Source organism: Ostrea edulis, chromosome 5 (assembly GCF_947568905.1).
Source record: "Ostrea edulis chromosome 5, xbOstEdul1.1, whole genome shotgun sequence".
Lineage (NCBI taxonomy): Eukaryota > Metazoa > Mollusca > Bivalvia > Ostreida > Ostreidae > Ostrea > Ostrea edulis.
This window is the reverse complement of record NC_079168.1, coordinates 68,385,452-68,410,709: the sequence shown is the minus strand read 5'-3', so window position 1 is coordinate 68,410,709 and position 25,258 is coordinate 68,385,452. Positions and strand designations below refer to the sequence as shown.

The following is a 25,258-nucleotide window of genomic DNA, read 5'->3' as shown; positions in this document are numbered from 1 at the left end:
AAAACCGGATCACACGCTGTGAAATCCACAGTATCAAAGAACGATACATTGATGGGTAGATAGTAAATGACAATCTTGCTTAGTTACACACGTTAGTAACACTTTAACTATGACATCAAAGCGCTAAATGATATTTACGCTTTCACAAAGATCATTGTGATGTCATGACATACGTAATGAAATATTACGGGAAATTAAAATACACAGCCGACTTTTGGTCTGTGCACGATGTAAAATATATATAGAATATCACACTCTAATATTGATCTCGGACCTGGGATTGCCCCCGAGAGTTGATATCGGCCCGAGCCCGTAGGGCGAGGGCAGAGATCACTCGAGGGGCAATCCCAGGTCCGAGATCAACATTAGAGTGTGATATTGTTTATATCATATACCTAAAACACAACAAGTTGATAAACATTTTTTTTTAAAATGGGGGGGGGGGGGGGGGGTATTGACCCAAACATAAATACATGGTATACTGTACAACGATATATGACTATTTTATTCCTTCAGTGAGTTTACTTTAATTGTTATGTTTCCATTACTATTGGCATTGTGAAACATGCTAAAGTCTGGGTTTTGTAGCTTTATTCCATTGCTGGTCACGATAATTGGATGATTAATCATGGGCATCCCCTCATGTGGTCTAGAATTTGTTAAGATCACATAGGTCAAAAGCCGCTTGTCATTACTATTGTTCATATTTTATATCATATATGATACCTAGTAGTGTATCAGCCCTGATACACCTATCTTGGCTAGGGTGAGACAGCTGCAAGTAGGTAGGGCTGTCTCGCCCTAAGGGCCGAGATATCTCTGTCTCGGCGCGTTGTCAAGGGGCTGTCTCGCCCTCAAATTTCAAATGGCTATTTCTTCTTTAATCTTTTGAAATCTAACATAACTACATGAAAAAATGATGTTAGACACAATTTTTTTTCAAATATAATACTTTCTTCCACGACAAAATTTAATTTAAGCAGAAAAATTAAATAAAAACGTTTTCAAAAACAGCGCTAAATTGTAGCGAGTATCTAAGAAAAGGGGGGTAACCCAAGTAACAATTGTTTATTTAGAACAATAACACGTTTAACTTCATTTAAAAACAATCAACGTTCTAGGCGACAGAAAACAGTAGGAGGATTATGGAGGGTGATACTGAAGCATTATTAGAAATTCCCGGTCCTAATGGAGATCAAAATGTTAATTTACGGCAATTTTGATGTAGAAAACTGCTTTAAAACGATTTCTGAAATCTAAAGTCCCGAGGACTTGGCAATAAAACGAGAAAAGCAGAACCAATATATTCCGACGTTTTTCAACGACTTATAGATGCTAAACAGATGGGACACGGTAAAAAAAAAAACTTACTTCAGTATAAGGTAACATAAGGTAACAAAATTGTTCATTATCCTTTTATTATACATGGAATACCTTAAAAAGCAAATAAAGCAGTTTTAGTTCCTGACGTCATAGTCAAATAGATAATAACGCGTAACTAAGGAATATTGTCATAACTCTTGAAGATTGAAAATGAAACCGGTTGAGTTATTTCTGATTATTATAGAATTAAACATTCTTTTTGAAGAATTTATCGATGCGTAAACTCCGGACATTTTACTCACAAACTGAATAAAAGTGCGAAGCACTTTTATGTTAAGTTTGTGAGTAAAATGTCCGGAGTTTACACATCGATAAATTCTTCAAAAAGAATGTTTGATTCTTCTAATTCCAATTCGTTCACTTTATTAACAATTGCAAATATTTGAATAGTTTCCCCGCACTGTGTTATTTCTTTTCAGGCGTGTATGAATACATCGCGTTTTCGGATTTATTGATGTGTAAACTCTTGTTCAGCTTTATTTTTGTCCAATCAAAACAATTGTAATAAATGATATTGGAATTATATTGATTTAATTCATTACAGGGAACTACTAGCTACTACTCTGATAACTGCGATTTAGTGGATGCCAAAGTTGCCCAAGAGTTCATGAGTTCCAAGGTGAGATCTGATCACTGCTAATAGAAAACGGTGAAAGATTATCATGTGAAACTTATACGGTACCAATTTTGATGCACCAGATGCGCATTTCGACAAATAATGTCTCTTCAGTGATGATCAACCGAAATGTTTGAAATCCGAAATAACAATGAAGTTTTAGAGCTATGATAGGGGAAAACAGTGTGCCAAAAAAGCGGAGTCAAATTCGTCTAAGGATAAGAGCTATGCGTGAGGGAGATAATCCTTAATTTTGAGATGAATTTCTAAATTTTAAAACAGCAATTAAATATACATCTGTATTTTCAAGCTAGTAACGAGGTACTTAGCTACTGGGCTGTAGAGACCAAATAGTATTCATCGGAAAAGTTAAACTTATCTTTAGTTTTGAAGGCTGATAAAGCTAGTCCTTATTTCTATTGCAATAAGGGGATGAAAGTCTAATTACATGAGACTCTATCAAACCATCTTAAGCCAATACTTGTTATGTGAATAAAAACCAGACCCCCTTCGGATAGAACATTAGTTCTCTAACGAACCTAAGCTGATACCTCGTTCCAGACACTGAGTGAGTGTTGGTAATAGCCATTTCTAAGGAACAATTACGCTGTGAGCCTGTACTTCAAGAACATGAGTCACGTGGTTAGGCTTTCTTTTAAGACATGTAGAACATTTTATATTACAAATTGAAGTTTGATGTGTTTAATTGGTGTTTTCAACTTGTACAAAAGTGAAATAAATTTCAGGATATCAGTCCCTACAACACCAGGTTGTTTAAAACACAGGAGGGGGAACAAGATTGTTATGAAGTGCGACTAGCCAGCTCGAGTTCCTCAGGTCAGTGGATAATGAAAACTTAGAATTGCTTTTAAAAAAGTGTAATCCAGATATGCTTCAGTAGTCATTGACCTTCAGTGTACATGTTACTATCCAAAAATACTGTTTAAATTAGTAGTCATTGACTTTCAGTCTACATGTTACCATCCAAAAATACTGTTTAGATTAGTAGTCACTGACCTTCGGTCTACATGTTACTATCCAGAAATACAATTTCATATTTTTGTTCATAACCGGTCGCGGTAGCTCGGAGGTAGAGCGTTCGCTTCAGAACCAGGAGGTCGTGAGTTCGAGCCCCGCTCATGCCATGGCCGCGTCAAACTTTAAAGACTTGAACATAGGTAGTGATTGTTTTCCTTCGCCAATCGTTCGGTATTTAGATTTGAGAATATTGGATGTTTCGGATATATCCACAAAGACGGAGTCCTGTTGTCGCGGCTGGTCTTGCCACATTAAAGAATCGTCACTGCTACGACCCTGAGCGCTAAATATAGGTCTAAATTTGCGGTACTTCACCTGCAGCTGAAAAAGTCTCAATATGAGTGAAAAATTCTCAAAGAGACTTGAAACAAACAATCCTTTTCCTGAAATTTCAACAGTACAGAAATCTTAAATTTTGCTTTATATGTGTATTCCTCATATTGAACAATAAATATCCACTCAATTGGTTGTTTGAATGTTGTTGGTGAGAATTCTGTTTTATTACTAAGGTTTTTTGTAGTATTCATTCAATGTAATCTTTACAAACTGACAGGAGGTGATTTGCCAGGGGTTAGTAAACTCATTCTTGGATCACATGACTTCACTCCCAAGGAAACTGGAAAACCTTGCATCTTTAAAGTTACTAGGGGAGACTACTCTGATCTGATGGCATTAGTCTTGGAAAACCTTACCAAAGCTGTGGTATGTTAAAAAGTACTACTATAAAATTCCATCATAGAATTTGTAAATCCCTGGGATTAAGAATTGATGACATATTTCAAAGAGTTCATTTTTGAATTTTTCTGTTGTTCTTCTTAAACCTTTAAAGCTCCATAACCGCTTTTCAACCATATTTGCCACAACAAGCATTTTTGGGTGAAGGGAATCGAATTCAATTTAGACAAAATGTTATTCTTCTTTCCAAGGGAAGATAATTGGGAATTTATGAAGATAGTGTGAAGGTTAAAATATTTTCGAAAGCAAAAAACCCAACTTAACCAGAGAAGTCCAAACCTGTGTGAAAGATCCCTTAGATACTGTAGATGTGAAGTTTATTCAAGCATTGGTCTCCGGGGCCAGGATGGAACCTCAACTGAGGTTTAGAATTTTATATAGCAATATGTAAGTAAATCCTTTAGAGATCTTTTAAGAACCACAAGACAACATTTTAGAGCAGCAAGCTATCATCCTCATGCAGTTTAGATTGAAGTTTGTTCAAACAATGACCTATTGGAGTAGGACAGGGATTTGATAAAGGTTTAAAGTTTTACAGACGAATGTATTGAAAAACTCATTTTCACGAAAACCACAAGTTTATTCATAAAAAATCATCACGTAGAAATTCTGAGATTTGAATATCTGAGGGTAATAGAAAAACGCAGCAGTTTTAAGGCTAATCGAACTTTCCAAATTTAGTGAAAATGACACTTCAAAACAATCTGTAATGCAATCCCCAAAATCCCTGACGCTACGCAGATCTTCATTAGATAGACGAAGTTAGAAATATTCAATATACCAGAAAGGATATCCCCATTTAATTGTCACATAATTGTATAAGTCACGTGACCCGATATCTATACTTTCTAAAGTTCTTGCAATAAGTTGTCTCGGTGCACGTAGAAGATTGAAATATACAATAGTTAGAGACATAGAGTCGAAACAATGATCGATTATAACAGAACTAGAATAGTGCGTACCTTTATCAAGCAAGAGATACAGGAAAGGTGAAGATAACATATCATAACTCCTACAAGCAATACAAAATAGATAGTTGGGCAAACACGGACCCCAGGACACACCAGAGGTGGGATCAGGTGATATATGTTTCCTCTACTGATTTCAAATGATATCAGCAAGCGAACCTCATCTTTCACTTGTCCAAGTCGTTATTTACACACGATTGACTTTTTATTCTAAATGCCTATGTACATTGGGGGTGATTATGATATCAAGATTACCAAAGCTCATATAATATATCAAAACATTTTAAGCTTATATGATATCAAAGAAAAATTATCATTTGGCAGGTATATTTACATATTAACAGCTTAACACTTAACAGTGACAGTAAATTACGACGCAATATCATGACATTTCCCCTAGATACAAGTATAGAACAATATGTCACGACTTACTATTTCTGTGACGTCATATAGTATGAAGTACACTGAATTTTCTTGAAAAGACTCTCACTATTCTGCGAACCACTGATTTATTTTGCACAGAATTATGCTGCCAATGAAACAGAGAAGAAGATGCTGAATGAATACATCAATTCCTTTACAACAGGATCCATTCCTCAACATAAAGAGGGTTCTCGACACTGGATCCAAAACAAGGGACCAATTGTGGAAACGTTAGCTTTCAAAATTATCTACTACCTGCAGTTTTATTTACTTCAATACTAAACGATGTAAATCTGTGGGATAGGTTTTCTCAAACATTTTTCTGTTACAGGTACATTGGGTTTATTGAATCTTACAGGGACCCTTTTGGAGTACGTGGTGAATTTGAAGGTATCATTTTGATTTTCAGATTTTGATTTTCCATGGTGATATAAGTCATGTACGTGTAAAAATTAAATGCTATGCTTTTTGATATTACTGACAGCGGTTTTTAATAAAAATAAAATTTGGGAATAAATGTATCTTGTGATCAGTCATCCAAAGACTACTTTGTAAGAAACCATTCTGATTCTATGCATGACTACTCTGACGTAGGTATTTTGAAAATGTTGGTGTTCCTCATGAACAGTATCCGTGTAGCCTATGGATATAAAAAAAATTCCACCAGTCTGTAGGAATATCCACGAGCATAATGTGTCCTCATTCACTAGCTGACATGTAAATTTTATCCAAACCTTTCTACATGAAAAGAAAAATATCTTGCTGTGGACTTTAATTTAAGTTAATTGACAACCGACAACGTTTTATCTATCAATATACCACAGTTGTTATAGAAATAAAAAATATCGCGTCCATTATTCTGCAATATATACCAAGTAGGTCATCAAAATATCATTAAAACAGTGAAACATATCTCAAAGCGCCGTTGGTTAAAATGAACAAGTGAAGATAATGAACAGTGATCAATCTCATAAATCCTATAAATAATACGAAATTAAGAGAGGAAAAACACAGATTTTTGGACATACCAGAGGTTGAATCAGGTGCCAAGGAGGAGTCAGCATCCCCTGTTAACCGGTCACACATGTCGTGAACCCAATATCTTGATCATGTAAACGAAGCAATCTATTATCAAAATCAGTGTGTAAAGAACGGCATACCAATAGGTATGTAATACCTCAAACAGCATTCCACCCAGTGGTAGCTTGTATTTTCATATTAAATCATTATAACGACCATAAATTCACAAGCGTTAAACGAGACTGTTAGAACCCCTGTAACATCAGATTATTTGTCAGTAGCCTGTTTCGGTTTAAAAATTGATCATACTCTCTCGCATATCGAATCAGTTGAGATATTCTCTCAACTGATTCGATACGCAAGAGTTTGTTCTGCGTATAGTCAGTTTTTAAATCGAGGCAGGCTACTGACAAACAAGCTGATGGTACAAAGGTTTCAACAATCTCGATTGAAGTCAGCATTGACCCAATGATAGGTCGACATATGTCGATTAAAATGTTGCATTGAAATATAATGATTCTTGAGACCATATTAATTTTACATCTTTGACCTGATTAGATGTTGTGTATTTCCTTGAATCAGCTGTCAAATATATATTGTATGACTTCTGCGCGATCTTACTACCTGTTCTTACACAAAATTAACCTCAGAGGTCATTCTGCCACACCCACGAAAATGTGTACTTTATTTCTTAAGCAATTTATTTAGATATCGCTTCGATAACTGTTTTGACATAAATTCATTTTGCTATAATGACTGAATTTTTCATTAGTAGATGTGGGTAATGTGAATTTGTCATTTTTAATGTTCTAATGTGATGGAACAAAACCAATCAATTTAGTAAGATATCAAATGAGAAATTAGATATCTGGACTTTGATTGTCCCTTGGAACTTAGAAAGTCTCTTTTCATAAATGTTTGTTTAAATAACTGCTGTGTACAGTCGTTGATTGCCCCTTAGGACTTAGAAAGTCTCTTTTCATGAATGTTTGTTTAAATAACTGCTGTGTACAGGCTTTGTGGCAGTGGTGAACAAGGAGATGAGCGCCAAGTTTACAGAACTCGTCAATCAAGCGGAACACCTGCTACCACTCCTGCCCTGGCCAGCCGCTTTCGAGAAGGACAAGTTCTTGCGTCCGGATTTCACCTCCCTTGATGTATTGACCTTCGGAGGATCCGGAATTCCTGCGGGAATCAACATTCCTAACTGTAAGATGTTATTGCCGTTACATATCATTCATTGAAGTTCATATTGGGAATATAGGACAATATTTGACCTGATTTGGTTGAATGTTTTGAAGATCATGTATCAGAGCTTATAATTGATTAATTGATTGATTGATTGGATCTTGTTTAATGCCCCTCTCGATAATATTTCACTCATATGAAGACATCACCACTGCCGGTGAAGGGCTGCAAAATTTCGGCCTATGCTCGGTGCTTATGGCCTTTGAGCAGGGGGACATCTTTATTGTGCCACACCTGCTGTGACACGAGACCTCGGTTTTTGCGGTCTCATCCGAAGGACCGCTTCATTTAGTCGCCTCTTACGACAAGCAAGGGGTGCTGAGGACCTATTCAAACCCGGATCCCCACGGGACCAGAGCTTCTATCACACAGAGCTTGTGAATGTCTGAATAGGCTTTAAATTTCAAAGAGCTGATTTTTTTCTCATTTTTAGATAGGTTGTCACTAATTATTTCTGCATTATTTAATATATATATAAAAATAATAATTAAAAAAAAAGAATTAACAAATTTCATTTTTTGTAATACTGTTAACAAATGTATTCGTTACAACATTTCATAATCCATTAATGTTAATGTCCAATAACGTCAATTTCAGCACACTCGAAAGACACTGGTATTGAATTAACAAAGTTAATAACGCGTGTGACCACCATTTGCATTCACGCATGCTTGACAACGGCGACTCATTGATGCCACTAAAGTGTTCAGAAATGCTTAAGGGATGTTGTTTCAGATGTTGGTTAAAGCCTGGCCTAAATCAGTCAGTGTTACTGGCTGATTTGGTAAACAGCGTAGACGTCGTTCCATTTCATCCCAGACGTGGTTGATTGGCGATAAATCGTGGTAAACAGCTGGCCAAGGCAAATCATCGACATTCTGTTGAACAAAAAACGTCCCTGACTACACGTGCAACATGTGGCCTTGCGTTGTCTTGCTGCAGAGTGATGTGATTTTGCTGTCTTTGTATGAAGGGTATAACATGGCGCTGAATAATTTCGTCTCGATAGCGTACGCCGGTCAGATTTCCATTGACAATTTGTAGAGGGGTCCTTCCACGTGCTGTTATTCCATCCCACACCATAACGCTACCTCCACCGAATTGTCGACGCTGCACAACACAAGCGTCCTGGTACCGTTCCCCAACGCGACGATACACTCTACAACGGCCGTCACTGCTATCCAAATGAAATATGGATTCATCAGTGAACAGAATATTGGCCCAGTCCTGTATTCTGAATCGCAGATGTCGTCTGCACCTTGCTAGTCTAGCGATACGATGACGTTGAAGCAGTATTGGGCGCACCGCTGGACGTCTTGGTCTTATGCTGTGCTCGCGCAGACTATTACGCACAGTTCTTGGACTGATTGGTCGAAGTCCAGGAATACTACGAACAGTCAAACTTGTTGTCTGGAAACGATTTATGTGGTTGTCCTGCCGACGCGACATCACACGAGGACGTCCAGAACGTGGTCGATTCCGAGTGTTACCAGATTGTTGGAAACATCTCCATAATGACTGGATGGTATTCCAATGAACTCCAAAGTGTCTTGCTACGATATTTTGTGCCATTCCAGCTTGAAGCATCCCAACAGCACGATTACGTTGGTTTTTGCTGAGTCGTGGCATGACAGAAGGGTAAATTTTGTCAAAACTAAAGTGCTTTCCTTAACGAATAGTGTCCAAACAAACCCTTTACACTTCTTACTCCAAACAGTATTGAATAGTAAAACTCGTGCGTACGAACACTTCAATAAACAACATGTGTTTACTAACCATGAAAAAGTCCCTGCATCTGAGTCGGGTACTATCCGATATTGTTCCAAAACATCACCTTTATCGATTGTTTCGATTTTATAAATATAAACAATCAATATAGAAAAATTATACTAAATTTTATAATGCACAGTTTCTTTTTTCAGCTAGTATATATATGTTTTCTGAAACAGTTCGTTTTTGCAACTAAAATGGTTCGTTTAATATTGGCTTGTTTAATTTCAGGAATGTTTATGTTAACTGAATTTCCTTCTTTTGTAATCTATTGTATTCAATACATATATTATAGGTATCTAAAGGGGTAACTTGACCCTTTTAGTACAATGTTCTAATCCTCTGATTTTTTAATTTCACATCAAAAACTGAAAAGTTGACGGTGATATAAATCACCCACAGAATGTGGAAAAGTTACATTAATATATGTTTCCTTCATAACCTTTGTTATGGAGAAAATGACAAGTGCTAATGGCCCTTGATCTAAATTCTACGTTCGTCGTTTTAACAAAAATAACCTAAATCAATGAAAAATAGATAAATGAAAATAAAAAAGAGTAACAGTAAAATATATTTCAATGTATCAACACAAAACGTAAACAACCTTAACCATTGGTATGAAGCATATCAGACAACATTTAGCCCAATGACAGGTTGTATTGGCAAACTAGATCGTTATAATGACTATATAATTATAATATAACGCTGACTTTAAACAAAACTGGAAACTCCTGTAACATCAACTTGTTCATCAGTAGCCTGCCACAAACTCAACCGCTGATCATACGCAAAACAAGCTCTTGCGTGGCGAATCATTTGAGATACATATACACCATATGCAAGCAATAATGATATATTGATACATAAATTACTTGATCATACACAAAACATGTTCTCGCATGTCTAATCGGAGACAAAACACTACATATAGAATAATGTAATTATTGTTTGACATATTCTAACCCGGATCCCCACGGGACTAAAGTGTTGAAAAGTCATACGTTTTGATGTTGTTGATTTGAGAAAAGTTTTGCGATTTCAAGTTTATTAAAAGCTTTTTAGAATCCATGTATGGGCTTGATAAAACTTACAGAATCCAGCAATGTATCTTTGTAAGGGTTTTTATAAAGTTTAGGAATCCAATATAGGTACGGTAGCTCATATTCATTAGGTGATGTTTTATATATATCTTAGTACCGAGCTAAAAATGTCAGCAGGCCATGAAGTGCGATCTGTTCTTCTGTTTGGTCTGACTGTCTGTGCAGCCACATGTTGAGGATTGAATAATTGGAAATGGTAGATACAAAGGAGATGAGGTCTGTGGGCTATGGTGAGGGTAAAAAAACACAAAAGCGCACCTTGTTGTATGCATATTTCAATCACAATCAAGGAAAATTGTTAGATGTTTTCTGGATAGCGAAGACGCAATACGATCACCATCGCTACCCTGTTAGAGCTATGGTATCAGCACGGAGACATATTTCCCCCCAGCTACTCTGGTTTCTTTCCACACGAATTATGGCCCTTTATATCTAGTATGAAAGACGAAGATAACAAACAGTGACCAATCTCATAACTCCTATCTATAAGCAATACAAAATAGAGAGTTGGACAAACACGGACTCCTAGATATACCAGAAGTGGGATCAGGTGCCTAGAAGAAATCTATAATATAGTATCTCTTACAAAAACAGAATAAGGATCCAAATAGAAATAAGCTCTTGTGTGTACATGCGTTCTTCTATCATTTACTATCCGAGTCGAATAAAAAATATTGTTGGCTTTGTTTTTTCACAGATGAGGACATCAGACAGGATGAGGGCTTTAAGAATGTCTCGCTTGGTAATGTGTTAATTGCTGGTTATAAGGAGGACAAAGTCAACTTTCTAGATGAGAAAGATCAGGTGAATTGGAAAGCTATTTTTATGTATTATTTCGATAGAAATTTTGAATTGACTATAACTATGTCCTAACTTTAATTGAAAAATAAAGAAAACGCTATCAGAGAAAACTATTTACATGATATACATTCAATTGCTTGTGTCATATTTCTTAGATCAAAGAACTGTTTGTATGTACTTTCAGAACATACACGTATCTAGATTAGTCCCCTTTTGGTAAATTGTTGATTATACACTTTTTTGAAACATTTAGGAACTCTTCCTAAAGTTACAAATCCCGTCCTTTGAAGTACTTCTGGGTCTCCATGAACTATTGGGACACGGCAGTGGAAAGTTCTTCATCAAGGTAGATATGCAAAGTTTGTAGTTTATTAAGTATTTTAAATCCCTTTCAGAAATTATGGTATAGAATATGACAAAGTTTGGCTGCATGTTTATTTTTTTTTTTTTTAAATCATTTACCAAATTTATTGTTTATATAAATAGAAATTTTGACGATTCTATTTTTAACAAATGTTACATATAAAACCAAGATTTTCACCACACCAGCATTATCCGATTATTCCGCTTTGCAGCATGACGACGGTACTTACAATTTCGACAAGGAAACTGTTGTAAATCCAGAAACAAACGAGAAGGTAGGAAGTGAGTGAAGACATGTTTATCATAATGGCTATTTAGAAGGTAGGAAGTGAGTGAAGAAATGTTTATCATAATGGCTATTTAGAAGGTAGGAAGTGAGTGAAGACATGTTTATCATAATGGCTATTTAGGGGACCATGCCACTAGAGAGTTTTTAGTGCTGAGTGTCAGAATTTCTTCCTTAAGGTGGGTCCTTAGTCCTGGATTTTTGGGGTTTAGGTAGCATTTTTTTGTTTGGAATCAATAAATTAACATTCAGAGTAATGAAAAAATGCAAATTAGTTAAGGATTTCCATATTAATTTTCATTACAGACACTACTGAAGTCATGTATCCCTATGTAGATTTTTATGAAATTCATTGGAAACAGTTATTTGTCGTTATTTTAAAATATAAACAACAAGAAAATTGTTTAATTGCATTTATTTATCAAGAAACATTTTAATAACTAAAGCACATGTCATTTTCAATATGTTCATTAAGTTTTAGAATAATAAGTGCAGAATTATTGAATTAGCGTTGTTCTCCAAAATGTTAAAAAAACGAATAAATGTGGACACAGTTTCCTTACGCCATGGTTTACATATCATTTTTTTCTGTTTATATTAGTAGATGTACATCTATTATACTTATTTATCGAAAAAAATCCATACCTTTCCTTAATAATTTCAAATTTATAGCTTCTAGAGTATGTATACCCCCATAAAAAACCGAATTCTGGCACCATACAGCTGAGCTATTCAAAATCACTCATGGATTAAAATTTTATGTAATTTCACAAAGACACAGATAATGATTCCTTATCACCTTGGTAAAATGTTTGTGAAAAATAAAGGAAATCTATCGCATAATGGGCTTGATAAATAATTTATTGAAAACGGAGTTATTGTCCTTGGATTCAATATTTTGAAACATATCATTGACTATTCAAATATAACTAAGACTTTTGAAATGTTTTATGGCTGACAATTTTTTAAAAATAACTATTGAAAAAGACTCCAACAAAATTTATGTTCAAGTCATTAAATCATTGACTTTGCAAAATCTTATGACGTCACAGGAGTGTGGAACTACGTTAAAATGAAGTAAATTGAACTGCTTTGTATTCAGCTTTGACATTCAAGTTACACAATGGCCAAAACATCAAATATGTTTGTCTTACTCGTCTGATGTAGGCCTGTCCACAATTTTCAGGCAGTGGCCATCTAGTTAGGTTGTCATGCAAACTTCATTTATGAAAAACTTTGTAGTATGGCAATGACATGCGAAATCCAAATTTCCCTATTGATAACTTTTATCCTTTATATTAAGCTGTGAAAATACGTATTCATGGTGGTATTTGTAAAAGGTCGATGACAATTGCAAATGAAATGTAGCTTCAACCTTGTATACAACACCCAAACAATTATTGCACAAAACTTTATTGAACAGTCGCGATAGTCTGCTGGGTAGGGCGATCGCCTCGCAACGAGGCAACAAGCTAGAATTACATTCTTCATATCGGACCCCCGTCAGACCTCGGATATCAAACATGGTTAGTGACTGCTCATTTGCTAAGCTACCAGTATCAGAAATGAAAGTTACCAGGCATTGTCACGATTTTGTAAAATTGGCCATAACGAAAAAATACCCAGCTCGAAATGATGATTTTGTGTTCATAGAGAGAATTGAGTCGATCTACCTGGGGAAAAACTTCATGGAAGTCATCCTTCCACCCGAGGGAGAAGATCACCTTCTCCCTCATCTACCCTGTGTCAGTTCTATGTACCTCTGTAAAACCTTTGTCTTCATAATTTGGCCTGCATATACGAACGATTCAGACTTCACTATTATCTCTTTCACAACTAACTCTTTCTCGATCGATCGATTGATCGATCGAGCGAAAGAACAGCTTCACAAATTCATTATATAGTGAAAACACATGACATATTTGCAAACGTAACCTTGAAATTAAAAAATACCAAAATGCCTATACACAATATACTACAGCTCGCAGTGTTTATGTGTTTTATTTGTTGTTTTACAGATTACACAGTGTTACAATGAGAATGAAACTTGGGACAGCAAATTCTCCACAATATCTTCGTCTTATGAGGAATGTCGAGCAGAATGTGTGGGAATATATCTTTGTCTAAGTACAGACGTACTTAAGTAAGAGAGATGTTTCAGAAACTCTTCTTTGATTTATGCAGGATGTTTCTGGAGTAAAGTTTAAAAATACTTCTATTTCTGTTCTTTTTTTCCATTGCTTTTATTTTGGAATTCTCATAAAAGAACGTACTACTTGGAGGTCATTTTAGTTTCAATGGTAGTCTATATTTGTTTTTTTAAAGATAGTTTTATTCTTGATTTTCTGAAATTGCACAACTAAGGACTGGTCATCTTTTTGCAGGATATTCGGTTTTACTGGTGATTCTGCAGATGATGTGATTTATATCAGCTGGTTGACGATGGCTCGAGCTGGTTTGCTTGCTCTTGAATTTTACTCACCAGAGACTCGTGCATGGAGACAGGTAAAATATGTATACATGTAAATATAAAACTGATATTCTGAATGGGAAATGTACATGTAAACATTTATGCAACTGACTTTGTGATTTCGAAAGATACAGATTCATGTTGAATGTTATACCTGTTTGGAATAAATAAATCATATCATATCTTTTTATATATCTAACTAATATACTGAATCGGAATGAAACTGGCACAAATTTATATAACTTGCATTCTGACTTAAAATGAAACAGCCACACATGCAGGCCAGTTTCTGCATCCTAAGAGTGATGCTGGAAGCAAGCCAAGGTCTTGTGACCATCACCAAGACAACAGGGGAGGATGGAAAAGACGACATTCTTCTGAAACTGAACAGATCCAAAATTACTAGTGTCGGCAAGCCTGCTATCGGAAACTTTCTGAGAAAGCTACAGGTAACTTAATTATTAAAGCTGTATGACCCGATGTTCATGTATTATTTTTGTACATAATTACCTTAAAGCAGATTAATTACTTTATAAAGTTATTAACTTTCCCTTAATTACATGCTTGAAAACATCTGCATGTAAAAGAAAACAGTGCGAATATCATTTAGAAAGTAAATATAGGGGCTACATATATAAATCATCCTATAATAGATGTCTATAAATAGACCCACGCGCGTCAGGGGAATCCCAACATGATGTATTAACTCGTACACAACTGTCTAGTTTTAAGGCTGAAAGAGCGTAAAACAACGAATTACTAAGAGGTATTAGATATTTTTATTTCTATTAAACTTATGGTACGGTACTGTTATAACAAAATACACAGCTTTACACAGATAAGACCACCGATGATCTGAAAGTTTGAACTGGTCACGTGACTGTCACTTGAAATGGCAGTCTGACGCGGTTATTTGTAAACATCAAATGATTTGGGTTAAAACAGGTGAAATAATTTATGATATGACGTACAGTCTCATAACTACATACGTGCGATGATGTAATAGCGTTTTTACGAGATGGAAAAAAATATTGTAATTCGGACCATACAGCTTTAAGAATTATATAAAAAGAGAATATGCCATCGAATAAATGAGCATTTGAAATATGACCACCCACTAACAATTCACCAAAGAGCTCATTTAAATCCTCAATTAATTTTGAAAATATCTACTTTAAAATATGGGTATCTTTTGTTAACAGTTATCTTACCACCGTAATACCTAGTAGTGTTTCTTCTTATTCAGTCAATTAAAGTTTTCCCTTTTCGAGTTAAATTTTTTTCCAATGACTACCTTCTCATTATGAGCCTGTCCAGCAAAAATTCATGCAATACTATCCAAATCGTAGGTTACGACATCTTGATGTAATTTGGTGAGTAGGTTGACATCCAAAATAGTAATTGAACCCCCCACCAAAATTGGTATTTCCAACATGGCCGCCATACGCATCGCCATCTGTATTTTGCATATTTTCATCAATATTATGTCGATTCGATATCTACCTGTGAATTCGAAATAAAAGACGTTACAGAGTAGTCCACTTGTGCTTCATGCTTAGATATATTCTTGATAGTAGATCTTAACGGCAAACTAACAACTCACCTTTATGGCAAACAGGATGATTTCAACTTCCCCATCATCAATTTCCCATATTTATGCAGCAATATTCCATTATTACCTGCATGTGATGTTTATATATCTCAACTGATTCGATACGTAAGAGCTTGTTCTGCGTATTGTCAGTTTTTTAATCGAGGCAGACTGCTAACAAACAATTTGATGGTACAGGGGTTTCAATAATCTCGTTTAAAGTCGTTATAACGATCCTGTTTGCCAATATAATCTATCATTGGGTTAAATAGTGTCTTACTGTTTCATACCGATTGTTAGGACGTTCTTGGCACACTGTTCTTGACTACAGCTAACTCAGTTTACCTGATTAAGATGTAGGGCTCATGGCGGGTGTGACAGGTCGACAGGAGATGCTTACTCCTCCCAGGACCCTGATCCCACCTCTGTTATATCCAGGGGTCCGTGTTTGCCCAACTATCTATTTTGTATTGCTTATATGAGTTATGAGATTGATCACTGTTCGTTATCTTCGACTTTCATGTGTAAAAAACCAGAGAAAAGGTAAATATCAAACGTAATTTATTTCCCTAAAACTAAATTTATTTTTTTTCGCAAATGTATTTCAAAGTTACAACAGACAGTCCTTTTGTAAATATAACATCAGTCGTAATCAAACATGCAACATATCAAACGACAGATAACTCCTAAAAATTGGCATAGTGCCTATTCTGACCATTCATTCGCAGATAGTATAACCATGATATTGTACATGTATAAAACTTCACAAAGATGTCAGTGGAATTCAGTAGACTTTATTCTTTTCGAAGTGTTGCCAGTTCTAAACCATGTACATGTATGCGTGTGAGTGTGTGGTAAAAGACTGAAACAAAGAAACATGTTCTAATTACTAATTAATTCACAGAACATATATAATAAAAAAAAGTCTGAAGAACTATCAAAAAGGAACAATATAAACCCAAAATATGTATTTATAACACAGATGGCTTTCCATAGAAAAATTGTTAGAATCGTACTTTTATACAAATAAAGTTTATGACAATAATGGTTTTCCATACTTTTAAGAGTGAATGAGAGAATTATTGATACAGTCTAATCTATAGTCAAAATAGACTATTAAACATCATTAAATCATATTATTGAGCTTAGCGTTTAAAAATCATATGATATATTATATGAGATAGATTATCTCCCTCATGCATAGCTCTTATCCTTGGACGAATTTGGCTCCACTTTTTTGGCTCACTGTAGTTAGCTCTAAAACTTCATAGTTTTTTTCGGATTTCAAACATTTCGGTTGAGCATCACTGAAGAGACATTATTTGTCGAAATGCGCATCTGGTACATCAAAATTGGTACCGTATAAGTTTTACATTATGACCCCTGGGTCGACGCCTCTGCTGGTGGACTGTTAGTCCCCAAGGGTCTCTACAGCCCAGTAGCTAAGTACTTCGTTACTAGCTTGAACATACGGATGTATATTTAATTGCTGTTATAAAATTTTGAAATTCATTTCAAAATTAAGGATTATCTCCCTCATGCATAGCTCTTATCCTTGGACGAATTTGGCTCCACTTTTTTGGCACGCTGTTTTTGGCTATATTTAGCTCTAAAACTTCATAGTTATTTCGGATTTCAAACATTTCGGTTGAGCATCACTGAAGAGACATTATTTGTAGAAATGCGCATCTGGTGCATCAAAATTGGTACCGTATAAGTTTTACATATTAGGGTTTTGATAATGCCTTTTAAAAAAAATCTTCAAATATTCAAAAAATCTTTAAAAAGGTTATGTATACATTTATGTTCTAAAGTCAAAATTAAAGTCAAACTTTCGTAGTGCAGCGATGTTCCACAACAACTTCCAGGAGAAAAATAGCATGAAATACTGAGAGTACATCCTTCCATCGTTTGTACTACCGCCCTTTTCACCAAACAGTATTGAAGAGGTCTAACAAAGGGAGATAACAATGCCAAAAAACCTAATTAATACATTTTTGTAGAATTTTCAACAGCACTTTAAAAAAAGTCAATTATATTTTAATGGGGGAAATGAATGAGGTTCTAAATGGAAAATAATAAGCAATGAAAACATTTTTTACAATCATCCTTAATAATCAAAACATACTTAATTGTACTTATATATAGTGTTTTTAATTCAATTTTCGCCATGTGGATTTTATTTGCCGAACTCAATATCTTTACATATGTCGGAACTAGGATTATTCAAAAATATATTTTTATTTTCATCTTCTTTTTTTTTTTACCTGCTTTCGAGAGAAAATTTACTTCTAAAAAAAGGGGGGAGGGGGGTATTGGAGTTTTTTGTATTTTGCATGGTTTTCTGATGGATTGACTCTTAAATGTATGTTACGTTTACCATAAATACACATTGCAAATAAAAAAAAAATAAACATTGCTTCTTAAGGTCTACAAAAGTCTTGGAGATGTTGAATCCGGGAAGAAGATGTACGATTACTACTCTGATGTCCATGATCGTGATGAGCCACACTTCCTCAGCCTCCGTTCTATTGTCCTGCAAAGGAAGCAACCAAGGAGGATGTTTGTACAACATAACACTGTTGTTAAGGGTAGGATGATCTAAGTTTTGTACAACATAACACTGTAATTAAGGGTAGGAGGATCTAAGTTTGTACAACACAACACTGTAGTTAAGGGTAGGAGGATCTAAGTTTGTACAACACAACACTGTAGTTAAGGGTAGGAGGATCTAAGTTTGTACAACACAACACTGTAGTTAAGGGTAGGAGGATCTAAGTTTGTACAACACAACACTGTAGTTAAGGGTAGGAGGATCTACGTTTTGTACAACACGGTAATTAAGAATAGGAGGATTGTACCAATCTAATTAAAATCAGACTCCCTAGATCCGCGCCGTATACTCTGCGTAAGTAAATCTGACATAACCCGATTAGGGGTTATGTTCAGATGAACTTTATGCCAGCCAATCAGTGCGTCGGCTTTGAAATCGTCGGTGTTTACAATTCAAGGAAAATGGCTGCGATTGTTTGGTTTGAAAGAAAACATCAAACTCCCCGTCGAGGCCTCATTACGTCACCTACGAATAGACCTCTCCTATGTGACGCAGCACAATATACAGATTTGTATATTGTGAGTCCGCGATTATCACGCAGGCAAATAACACTAAAGAAGTACTTCGCATTTAAAAGTTTGAAGATATTGATAGCGAGCCAGCGCAGAGCGCTGGCTCGTACTGCGAGCTCTAATGACTAGAGCGCGGGAAATAATCCGAGCTAAATCTCAACCTCTAACAAGAATTTTTTTTGACACCAATCCCAGAAGTCCCTCGTACAAAATGGTGGATGGTCCGATTCGTAAAATAATAATTAAAAAAATCTTTGAAGTATTACAAACCTTTCTTATTTGAAAGGAAAGGATGACAATCATATTCTTCCCCCTTTCTTTTTAAAATATTGTCTAAAGAAATGTAAACAGTCACGTCACAACTACCAGGCTACGTCACAACACGCTCGTTGCATTTCCCGCTAAACTGGTTCCTACATTGGCGAGAATCCTAATCAGTTTTCCTTCTTTTCAATATAAATTTTTTGAAAATGTATTCAGATATGCTGCGCTCGCCCCAACGGTCACACCGTAATCATATTCCGAGCTAATTCTCAACCTCTAACAAGAATTTTCTTATTTGAAAGGAAAGGATGACAATCATATTCTTCCCCCTTTCTTTTTAAAATATTGTCTAAAGAAATGTAAACAGTCACGTCACAACTACCAGGCTACGTCACAACACGCTCTTTGCATTTCCCGCTAAACTGGTTCCTACATTGGCGAGAAGAGCCAATCTCTCACCAGAGGGCGTATTACGCTGCGCTACACAATCGGAACTCCTCGAATGTCTCGCGCACTCAACATAGATCTCGGATGTAATACGATGGCATCCATGAGCGAATTTGATGCATTGCTGTGACGTCACAATTGACAATGCATCAAATTCGCTCATGGATGCCATCGTATTACATCCGAGATCTATGTTGAGTGCGGGAGACATTCGAGGAGTTCCGATTGCTGCGCTACAACATTAGTGGAGCGTAGCGGGAACGATAACTCTGGGTAGAGATTGGAGAAGAGCAAGACAGTAATCCTACGTATGGACAGTGAACCAGATCAGTTTTCCTTGTTTTCAATATAAATTTTTTGAAAATATATTCAGATATGCTGCGCTCGCCCCAACGGTCACACCGTAATCATATTATTAACAGCATTAATATAAAAGTATAGATTTTATTTTAAACATAACATGATCAAAAGATCATTAAAAAGTAGGGAGACTCTGTTCAAATTATTGTGTAAAGTAATGAACTTGATGTTTACGTTCTTGTTTTGAAAGTTGTTTACGTTTGACGTTATGTTTTTTCGTCATTCTACAGTGACGTCACAGTATACGCGGCCTAAGAAATCGCTATCCCATAATGCCCAAGTGGAAGAGTTTGGTTTGTGAGCAAACGAACTCTGGTGGAAGTTTGAGAAAACATATCGCAGCTAGATACGACGTCACAATGCACCGTTTACGTCGACTGGCGTTATATTCCTCGCGTTATTTAAGTAAACCATCTTGAAAACTATTCAAATCGTTCCCATCCCTATTCATACATAAATCGGAATTCACAATTAATTTAATTTGGGTGTATTTCATATCGTACGTTTTGTTGTTTGTATGAACGGAATAGATCAGGCATTATTGCGAAAGTTTAAAATTCGTTATGCGAGAATATATAATTTTACAGTGTGGAATAAACTTCGTGGGAGAGAGATTACAGAAATTTGTTTACGAATTGCCAGGAACCGCCTAAATAGCCACCATTGTCTGTATGGCGCAATTTGACTGGCTGATAGTTCTCATGAATATTCCAAGCGAAAGGTCATGCGGACGTGACCCCCTATGGGGTTATGTCAGATCCTATTGTAGCGATTGTGAGCGTATTCTATGATTTGATTTTAATTAGATTGAGTTTGTACAACACAACACTGTAGTCAATGGTAGGAGGATCTAAGTTTGTACAACTCAGCACTGTAGTTAAGGGTAGGAGGATCTAAGGTTGTACAACACAACACTGTTGTTAAAGGTAGGAGGATCTAAGTTTGTACAACACAACACTGTAGTTAAGGGTAGGAGGATCTGAGTTTTGTAGAACATAACACTGTAATTAAGGGTAGGAGGATCTAAGTTTGTACAACACAGCACTGTAGTTAAGGGTAGGAGGATCTAAGTTTTGTAGAGCATAACACTGTAGTTAAGGGTAGGAGGATCTAAGTTTGTACAACATAACACTGTAGTTAAGGGTAGGAGGATCTAAGTTTGTACAACACAACACTGTAGTTAAGGGTAGGAGGATCTAAGTTTGTACAACATAACACTGTAGTTAAGGGTAGGAGGATCTAAGTTTGTACAACATAACACTGTAGTTAAGGGTAGGAGGATCTAAGTTTGTACAACATAACACTGTAGTTAAGGGTAGGAGGATCTAAGTTTGTACAACACAGCACTGTAGTTAAGGGTAGGAGGATCTAAGTTTACACAACACAATATTGTAAAACTTGTACGGTACCAATTTTGATGCACCAGATGCGCATATCGACAAATAATGTCTCTTCAGTGATGCTCAACCGAAATGTTTGAAATCCGAAATAACAATGAAGTTTTAGAGGGTAGGAGGATTTAAGTTTACACAACACAATGTTGTACTTTAGGGTGGGAGGATCTGAGTTTGTAGAACCCAACACTTTACATTGGTAGGAGGATCCAAGTTTATATTTCAATAGATTAACAGTTTATTACCATATTGGAGATCAGCCGTCTAGTATTCGGTAGGATCATGATATGGTATATCGGATTTAGTTTTTCCGGATGGTACACATGCAATTCTGATGTTCTCGATCTTATGCCACTGTACTCAAGTTCAACAATAAATTCTCGTTTTAAATCTATGAAAAATTTTGCACACACCATGGTGTAGATTGAATATATGTATATGTTTGATTATAGAAATGTATACCATTATCGTTCCGTATAAGAATAGCTAGAAATTGAGTCATTGTATTTAGAATAAGTCAATGTTGCCCAGTGTACACCAAATCATGAAGATCGATCATTTGCTGCGTTATTAAGCTTGAGATACAATTTATGCATGCTTAATTGAAAATAAATTTTGTGGCATACAAATTTATTGAAGCTCTACCCAAGGAGCAACTTAAAATGTAATTTCACCGAATTTTGTCCCCATGTTTGAAAGTTTAGATACATAGGGTGATAGATAGAAAAAATATATGTATCCTATACTATACACGAGTGATCCAATTCCCATGCCAGCATTTGGTTCAGGTTTAGGGTAGGTTTCAGTGATAGAGACATTTGGTCCAGGTTTATGGTAGGTTTCAGTGGTAGAGACATTTCCCCTGGAAGCTATTAAGAAATATGATTTTATCTAAAACATAATCCAAGGGTGAAACTCCTTATATTTGCATTTTCATTTATATATCTTGGTCATTTATTCGTCAAATGATTTGATGATTGTTGAAATTAAAACATATTCAAATATCAAATGTGTTAGCAACTGTCTTTCTTTGTCCATGTTGCTGCATTGCTACATGTATTTATACATGTAGGTTTTTTGTAGGTGATGTGTATAAACAACATGATTGGAGGAAGGCCTCGATTGAAGAAATGCAAATACGTTCATTTTATCTTGACTTTTTTTTCAGGAACCACAGTTGAGTTGAGGAGCTATGACGCCACTGCCGCAGGGCTTATCCAGTCTTGGATTGAACGATTTCCAGAGAAGGACATCGAACACAAAATGATGAAGTTATGGGAGAAGGAAAAGCCCTATTTCACCTTCTGAAATGTGCACGTGACATGCTATAACCTTTTACTTTAGTGTAGTGATTCAAGTGCTTTTCACTTTCAAACTGAATAATGTCAGGAACTGGCCATTTGCATTGTAGATATGTAATGAATATTAAGGAATTCAAATTAATTGAATAATCAGAATTGAACATGCATTTTACTATTAAAATAATGATGATAATTTATCTTCTTTGGAACAAATAATTCTGTGACACATCATACAATGTATCTAAAACAACAATAATGATTAAGGGAGGTCCCTAGTCAAGGACCTACTTGTGATTTCTAAAAAAAAAAATTGAGTTTAAATACTTAGATTGTTCATTTGAGGGTATGATAAAAACAAAAAAATGGGGGGTTGTCAGTATAATGAGTAAATTATGGTATTTTTATTACGTGTACCCCCATTTGTCAAACGGCAATATCAGAATTCATTGAAGAAGTTCTAAAATATGTCCATAAAATTTTGTTTGAGGTATGATGCTGCAATTTTTTTCCTCAAATACGACATAAATATGTCTAACTAAATAATTAAAAGTGAAATTTTAACACAGTTTCATGTTTTTTAATAATGGTGGTACAAAATTGAACCCAATACAATACAATACAAGTCAAAAATACGGCACTGCAACACCACTAATATGAATATTTTGAAAATTTGATTTGTGATTTTTCATTCAAACTCATATATTATGTTCACATGTGAATGCTTGTTAAAATACATTTAAAAAATCTGCCCTTTCTCAGTATAATATTTTCACAGCATCTCAATTTATATTTACATTTTTTGGCCAAAATAGCCATTTTGAAGATGATTTTCGCATAATAGAAGATAACAAATATATAACAAGATAACAAATATATAACAAGTGCAGAATTGTTTTATTTAATTCCACAAGTGCATTATTGCATATCATGAATTTCTTTTTATTTACAGATAATTTTTAAAACATGTAATACCCCTGTATATCAATTAAACAAATATGTACCTCTGGTTTTATGTGTGAATTAGATGACAAAAAATGGAAAGAAGATTGGAGCCATAGTCTACTCAAATATAAGTGATTGAGTGTTATTGTATTCATTTTACTAAATTTTAAAAAACATCCAGGTAAATGTAAAAATACGTTTGATAATAAAAGTACGTGAACCAATACCGGAGTTTGATCCGGACATGACGTCACGCTACTAGACCCCTACTTTAATTAACGTTATTTCTTCTGCTCTCAAGTTGTTCACGCTTTTCTGAGAAGTAAAACTTTTCCTACAGTAATTTATTGATTGAATATTGTTTAATGTCGCTCCCGAGAATATTTCGCTCATGGAGACGTCACCATTACCGGTAAAGGGCTCCACATTTTAGGCCTATGCTTGGCGCTTATGGCCTTTGGGCAGGGAAGGATCTTTTTTGTGCCACACCTCTTGTGACTCGGGACCTCGGTTGTTGCGGTCTCACCCGAAGGACCGCCTCTTACGGCAAGCAAGGGGTACTGAGGACCTATTTTAACCCTGATCCCCACGGGATCCTACAGTAATTAAAAAACATTGTAACTTAAGTATTTCTACAGTAAGTAAAGACCATTGTAGATTAAGCATTTATAAAACTGAAATGTGACGTCTTTAACATTTTCATACGCGAATAACTTTGAATAAATGAGCAATATAAACCTTGATCGAAAACTGAGGATTAAGGCCATGAACAGATAATGGGAACCATAAACAGAGAATGCTATGAAACATGTATTAAAGAATCGAAATCATGAACAGATAATGTAAATTATAAAGAGAGACTAAAGGTCATTAACAGAGAATGAAGAGCACAAAAAGGGAATGAAGGCCATGAACAGAGAATGAAGGCCATGAACTGAGAATGAAAACTATGTACAGAGAATGAAGACTATGTACAGAGAATGAAGGCTATGTACAAAAAATGAAGACTATATACAGAGAATGAAGGCCATGAACAGAGAATGAAGACTATGTACAGAGAATGAAGACTATGTACAGAAAATGAAGACTATGTACAGAGAATGAAGGCTATGAACAGAGAATGAAGGCCATGAACAGAGAATGAAGACTATGAACAGAGAATGAAGACTATGTACAGAGAAGGAAGGCCATGAACAAAGAATGAAGGCCATGAACAGAGAATGAAGACTATGTACAGAGAATGAAGACTATGTACAGAAAATGAAGACTATGTACAGAGAATGAAGGCTATGAACAGAGAATGAAGGCCATGAACACAGAATGAAGACTATGTACAGAGAATGAAGACTATGTACAGAAAATGAAGACTATGTACAGAGAATGAAGGCTATGAACAGAGAATGAAGGCCATGAACAGAGAATGAAGACTATGAACAGAGAATGAAGACTATGTACAGAGAAGGAAGGCCATGAACAAAGAATGAAGGCCATGAACAGAGAATGAAGACTATGTACAGAGAATGAAGACTATGTACAGAAAATGAAGACTATGTACAGAGAATGAAGGCTATGAACAGAGAATGAAGGCCATGAACACAGAATGAAGACTATG

General features: G+C 35.5%; 1 protein-coding gene across 1 annotated transcript in view; it reads left to right on the top strand.

The window, feature by feature from the left end:
• The window catches only part of LOC125648970 (dipeptidyl peptidase 3-like), a 43,303-nt gene extending 19,593 nt beyond the window's left edge, over nucleotides 1–23,710 (top strand). Inside the window, exons 9-22 of the mRNA XM_056166147.1 lie at nucleotides 1,928–2,002; nucleotides 2,746–2,836; nucleotides 3,591–3,739; nucleotides 5,263–5,393; nucleotides 5,495–5,553; nucleotides 7,198–7,392; nucleotides 10,999–11,105; nucleotides 11,356–11,448; nucleotides 11,678–11,740; nucleotides 13,770–13,894; nucleotides 14,136–14,256; nucleotides 14,491–14,670; nucleotides 18,241–18,403; nucleotides 22,572–23,710. Coding sequence (XP_056022122.1) covers nucleotides 1,928–2,002; nucleotides 2,746–2,836; nucleotides 3,591–3,739; nucleotides 5,263–5,393; nucleotides 5,495–5,553; nucleotides 7,198–7,392; nucleotides 10,999–11,105; nucleotides 11,356–11,448; nucleotides 11,678–11,740; nucleotides 13,770–13,894; nucleotides 14,136–14,256; nucleotides 14,491–14,670; nucleotides 18,241–18,403; nucleotides 22,572–22,711 — 1,692 coding nt within the window. The 3' untranslated portion in view covers nucleotides 22,712–23,710. The remainder of the gene's footprint in view (nucleotides 1–1,927; nucleotides 2,003–2,745; nucleotides 2,837–3,590; nucleotides 3,740–5,262; nucleotides 5,394–5,494; nucleotides 5,554–7,197; nucleotides 7,393–10,998; nucleotides 11,106–11,355; nucleotides 11,449–11,677; nucleotides 11,741–13,769; nucleotides 13,895–14,135; nucleotides 14,257–14,490; nucleotides 14,671–18,240; nucleotides 18,404–22,571) is intronic.
• Nucleotides 23,711–25,258: the final 1,548 nt, after the last annotated feature.